This window comes from Pinus tabuliformis, chromosome X, assembly GCF_031772625.1.
Source record: "Pinus tabuliformis cultivar Carrire ecotype Pingquan chromosome X, CPIR1, whole genome shotgun sequence".
In the NCBI taxonomy this organism is placed as follows: domain Eukaryota; kingdom Viridiplantae; phylum Streptophyta; class Pinopsida; order Pinales; family Pinaceae; genus Pinus; species Pinus tabuliformis.
The window spans coordinates 1,124,652,312-1,124,658,311 of record NC_142308.1 but is presented as its reverse complement, the minus strand read 5'-3'; the positions used below and the strand labels follow the sequence as shown (position 1 = coordinate 1,124,658,311).

Below are 6,000 nucleotides of genomic sequence, written 5' to 3'. Positions count from 1 at the left end.
TATTAATATGGAAAATTGGGATGAAAATTAGGTTGTATTGATTTTAGATGGATTCAAAGAGTGTCTAGTAGAATAGACAGTGGAAATTTTGTAAACTCTCACATACAGCGATTGCCACCATTTTTGCTCAATATAATATAAACAAAAAACGGGAATGTAAAAATAATTTAAATTTATAATATTTATAATAAATTTAAAAATTATATATCATTTTTCAAAATAAAAATAAATAAATAATTTCTTCTATTTCTTATCATTCAACACTATCTCCGCAATATGGAAAAACATAATCACACAAGCAGGATTATCAACTATATTTTATAACTCTGGATAAATATATGTATTTGGATCCATACATGCTATTGCTCCTCAAGAACTATATACAATCAAAGAATAGGATATTTAATGAAATTCAAATATCTTTTTTATTGTAATAAGGACTTTACATAACGTTCCTCGGACAATGTATAGGAATCTCACAATGCAATGCAGTTTCATTCTGTTTGAAGCTCGGACGTGTGGCATTGTTCAGTCAGTTCGAAAGCATGCCACCTGCTTAAACCCGGTGTCACAATGCAATGCAGTTTCATTCTGTTTGAAGCTCGGACGTGTGGCATTGTTCAGTCAGTTCGAAAGCATGCCACCTGCTTAAACCCGGTTCTACTTGGCAAACCAATACTGTTCTACGTGGCAAGCCAATAAGCAAGTGGCAAGAAAAAGAAACCAGGTTTGAATCTACAGAAGGCTAGGTTCTTCTTCCACTGAAGAAAATTGCAGAAAACAAAAGGTACATTAATATTTCTTTACATATCAAGCTCTCATCCTCTCAGAAATCCTGAAGTTATCGCAGCATTATTTGCATTTGTGGTGAAATTTAAAGCCTCGAAAGCCTCGAATTTTGTGAAGTATCGGACGCGTTGGCCAGATAATTTTGCTTGAAGGTAAGTTGTAATCAACTTCTGTTTGTGCGTTACAGATGAGAGACTTATTTTTTTCTTTTCGAAAATTTGGAACAAGAGCGTTACAGATGAGACACTTATTTTTTTCTTTTCGAAAATTTGGAACAAGAAATTTATTGAGTGAAATTTGTTAAGTAGGCAAGACTTTACAATCTGTGACAAGCTTTTTTAAACTGAAAAACATGGAATAGATATATTTATGCTTTTATTAACCCTTTCCCAGATAAATGCTTCAATCTTTGAAGCTCATCGTTCCATTAAAATATATGTTTCTCTTTAATTAAGCAGTGTCCTTTGATACAAATATATTTTTCCCAGCAGAAATTCAAATATTTGACCCCCCGCCCTCAATTTCCGAGGCTTAGACTGGAAACGTTCGAATGAGTTCAATTATGAGTTCCCCCGCAGACACTATAGTCACTTATTTTCTCTGAATCAACTGATTTGCTGCCTAATTCGGACGAAGAGCATAGCTGAATCAACTCATTTTCTGTGTTATCCTAACGAAGAGCACAGCGTAACTTGATACAGCTACAGGTAAGCTTTCTTCCTTTAAAAGATTGGAGTGGATTCTTCTTGCAATTTCAGATCCAAGGAGATTTGTTGTCTATTCAGCAGGTCGATTGCACCTTTGCGTTGTCTATCCAGCAGATCGAAGTAACTTATATATACCAGCCCTCGCCTAAAGCCAGGTAAATATATCCTCACGGTTCCGATCATCCGATCATCTTTGTGGATTTCAAGGTTTTACGAGGTCACATATTTAAATAGATTTTCACGTTTTTTAGTTAATTTGGTGGATTTCACAAAATGTTGCGGCTTCGAGTAATTAGAATACAAGAACATGCCAATAAAATTCGGTATTAGTAATCATATGCATTTGCTACAGCAACAAGTAAGATGTAAAGAAAACAGAAGTATTTTTTGATTATTTCGTATCATTTAGGGAAGTAAGATGTAAAGAAAACAAAAGTATTTTTGATTATTTCCTATCATTTAGGGAAAAAAATATCCAAAGAGTTTGAAAATGTGTAAGACCCTGATACAAATGGATTGCCGTCTGGATTACATATAGTCATACAGTCATCACAGAGTACATATTGCCGTCTGCTTTTGCATTAATTCATGGTTAAATTGATACTGTGATTTCATAAAGGATATTTTCAAATTTATTCAGTGCAAACTTGCCTTTTTTCTTTGGCCATCACTTCTTTAATGCTATTAAAATCACGCAGTGATAAATAGTTTTTGCATGCAATGTCTATAGTTTTCGTAGGTTACCAATGAATTATTCTGTACCTGTGGCTACGTAGAGGAAGCCAAGATAGTGTTCTGAGTATGCTTTTCAATGGTTCTCTGATCTATCTGAGTTTTATCAACACCCAGTTAAAGGTGTTTTCAACATGAGGCTTGTTTGACTTATGCAGATTTCTAACATGAACAGTCCTTAAGTTGGCTTGCTCATTAAAAGTATACAGTGATACTTAACAGTAGATATATTTAAGAGTGTTCTTCATTAAAAATATACAGTGATACTTAACAGTAGATATATTTAAGAGTGTTCTTCTTAGTGTGTGTTGTTTCATTCTCAGCCGGTCGATGTGCATGCAAGAGACACGTGGCTGAACATTGGGAAGGCTGCTGTCCATCGCCTGTTACAGAGAGGGAGGCTGCCATGACTGGCAGACCCTCTTGAGGTTTGGGTTTATTTTTGTACTTGGATCTGCCTTTAGCAATATACGCTAGTAAGCTTGATTACGCAACAATGGAGAAATTTTTTGGATATACTGAGCAAGAACGTGCAGAGAAAAATAATAACAGCATGCAGCATTCTGCTCAGAGAATTAAGGAAATTGCAACGCATGAAAAGATGGAGCTTTCGGCTAAAGCAAATAGTGTTGTAACAAGATGTGCAGAGTAAGAGAAATTTATCATAGCTGCATGTTTTTTTAATCTGATTTGCAGGCCTCAGGCCAATAGTTTCTGAAAATTGAATTCTATGTAGCATTTTTTAGGTTTATACAAAATTAATCAATTAGTTGAGCATGTTGGATGGGAATAAATATTCAGAATCCATTAATTCTTGATATTGATCTCTGTGATAGGGCTCTTTGCACAACAGTAGAAGAATTGCGGCAGCAATTTGAGGTTGAAACGCCGGATTCTGCCATGGGAGATTATGCTCGGAATTTCATTGAGTTCTGTTGTTTCAAAATGCTTTCATCTTCAAGTCTCTATATCAATCAGTTAAGCGATAGGTGGTTTACTTGTTTAACTTTCGATATGATGCTCGCCTGGCAATCTCCAAGCGCCAAGGCCAAGAAAGAGGAGGAGGAGGAGAAAAATGAGAGATCTGAATGTTTGGCCAAAGAAAAGCAGGAAATGCCATCTGAAATTGCATCTAAACTTGACGATGAGGAATCCTCACTTTTTTATTCTGACTTGATGCCTATGCTGGTTGGTCATGGTGCTTTGTTTTCAATACAACTAATAAAGATTTTGGGTGTTTGTATTATGGGTTCTGGTTTCAAATTTGGTTGTATTTGATTCAGGTGGATGTTGAAAGCAGCGTGGGAGTGGATGCATTTGCACGGTTGGCCCCTGCTGTACCTCTTGTTGCAGATGTTGTAACTGCTAACTTCCAGTTTGAAACACTCACAGCATCTACAGGAGGACGTCTTCCCTTCCCTTTATATGATAAATTTGTCAAGGAACTGGAGAAGTAATCTCAAACCTCCTCTGTTTCTTCTATTCAAAAGCTCACCTAGTTTAGTGGTCATCTTGGCTTTGTTTACTGTCATACGCAAAAAGTTGAGCTATTGTCACAGCTGGTTTAAACTGAGTAGAAAATTTTAGGTCCTCAGGGTTTTGATTGAACACCTCATTTAATTTTAATCCCAATGGGTTTTAATTGAACACTTATTCATCATTAATCTTTAATTTTTATCTTCATCTGAAAGCATCAATTTTCTTAAACCAATTGGACTTTTAAGCTCACCTAGCTTAGTGGTCATCTTGTCTTTGTTTACTGTCATACGCAAAAAGTTGAGCTATTGTCACAGCTGGTTTAAACTGAATAGAAAATTTTAGGTCCTCAGGATTTTGATTGACACCTCATTTTCCCAATGGGTTTTAATTGAACACTTCGTTCATCATTAATCTTTAATTTTTAGCTTCATCTGAAAGCATCAATCATCTTAAACCAATTGGAATTTTATGGACAGTTGTAGGACATGAGAAATTATAGGTATTGGACATGTACAAATTAAAATTTGCATATATTTTGAGTACTCTGTTACTAAAATATGTACTTGCAGGACATGTCCAAACTAATAGCCATCCTTGACTGTAGATTATTGGGGGACCTAGCCACAAAGAAATGGAGCTGGGCTCTCAGATGACTCGAATCTAATTTAGAATCTGGTTAAGCTCAGATAAACTTACATGTTTTTCGAATCTCTTTTTTAAACTTACATGTGTTTCGAATCTCTTTTTTAATAGAAACTCTGTGCTATTAAAATTTGGACTTGTCCCCCATCATTTTATCTCTTAGCAAAAACTTTGTTGGAAGTTAAAGTTTCACCTTATTGCTGGAACTTTGTCCATAAACTTTTGTCCCATAGATTTTGGTGGATTTTAAAAAGATGACATTGATCGTTAAAAAGATGATGTAGATATTAGCTTTCAAACACCCAGCTCCTAATTTAATAAAAATTCTGCAATGAAGAAACTGAAAACTGAACTCCAAACACTTTTACTAAAATTTTCCTTCAATTTGTTGTCCCTCAATCCTCAACACATTGATCTGTGCACCACTTATCCAACTCCAAATTCAATTCAACTCGTCTACGCAGGTGTTACAGGCGAACTCAACTCGTCTCCGCACTTGTTACAGGCAAACTCAACTCTCCTTCTGCGCAGTTGTTACACACTAATCTGTGCACCTCTTATCCAACTCAACTTTCCTGTCTATGCAGTTGTTACAGGAAAACTCAACTCTTCTATGCAGTTGTTACAGGAAAACTCAACTCTCCTATCCACGCAGTTGTTACAGACTAACTTGGCCCTCCTATTTGCACAGTTGTTACATAGTTGTTACAGGCTAACTCGACCATCCTACCCAAGGCTAACACAACCCTGGAAATGAAGTATGCTAGCTCTCTGTGAAATTTAGTGCACTTATAAATTTAGCAGAACCCTTCCATATTTAAATCGAATTAACACTCCCCCTTAGAGAAAGGTGTTCGGAAATTATTTGGTCAGCCCGTCGGCAGTTCTTCCGAGGTACAAACTTCCGAGATTGCGTGGTACCTGCAAACCCCACCATCAACATGGCCCAATACCTATATCTCAGTAGTGCACTCAACTCCACCTCACCCCGACATACTCTCTTCGACGCATGCAATGTTGTCGAGATGACCTAGCCTCCATCCAACCTTAGGGGTGGTCTGGACATATGACACGGTACCTTCCCCCTGCTCCGTCATGGCATAGCCCACCGTGCCACATTTTCCTCGAGATTAAATCTTGGGTCTTTGGTACCCAACTGGAGCACACAAAAACCACACGGAGGAATCTCTGAGGTCATCTAATGGCCATGGTGCCTCCCCATCAATGGCTTGGATCTCTCACCTTCGTGCATGGGCACGAGGCTTGGCCATATGGCACTTACGATGTGTGTCTTCGCACTTCTCCAGGGCCTAACTTTCGGCCCTCACGACATAAGCATATGTGGTATGGGCTTCTCGCCCTTGGAGTTTGGTCTCGGCACCCCATCACCCGGGCTTATTCAACACGAAGGCCAAGCCATACAATTTAGTCCCCGCTCTTTCCATATGTACAAATAAGCTTAAAGCTTGGACCCTGTGGTTTTTCAAGGGCTTCTCCCTTAGTGCCTGGTAACTAATAATGATGCACTTAAGAGGAACCCTTCAATACATAGTTTATATCTATATATATACACACACAAGACCATCCAAGCTATCCAAGCTATCCTTCCTGTGCTTGAAGTACTTCAGCCCAACTCATCCAATGAATACAT

At 37.6% G+C, this 6,000-nt stretch overlaps 1 protein-coding gene and 1 long non-coding RNA gene across 4 annotated transcripts in view; both read left to right on the top strand.

The window, feature by feature from the left end:
* The first annotated feature begins 733 nt into the window (after positions 1 to 733).
* Positions 734 to 1,626, top strand: LOC149143789 (uncharacterized). Its single transcript, XR_016265026.1, has 3 exons — positions 734 to 941; positions 1,281 to 1,496; positions 1,578 to 1,626. It is a non-coding gene; the product is annotated as an uncharacterized LOC149143789 (long non-coding RNA).
* A 928-nt stretch (positions 1,627 to 2,554) lies between these two features.
* Positions 2,555 to 6,000, top strand: part of LOC149143788 (uncharacterized) — a 29,916-nt gene continuing 26,470 nt past the window's right edge. For all 3 annotated transcript variants that reach the window (XM_089449397.1, XM_089449398.1, XM_089449396.1), the window contains exons 1-3: positions 2,555 to 2,876; positions 3,065 to 3,416; positions 3,512 to 3,681. In XM_089449397.1, the coding sequence (XP_089305523.1) occupies positions 2,725 to 2,876; positions 3,065 to 3,416; positions 3,512 to 3,681 (674 nt within the window). In that variant the 5' untranslated portion in view covers positions 2,555 to 2,724. The remainder of the gene's footprint in view (positions 2,877 to 3,064; positions 3,417 to 3,511; positions 3,682 to 6,000) is intronic.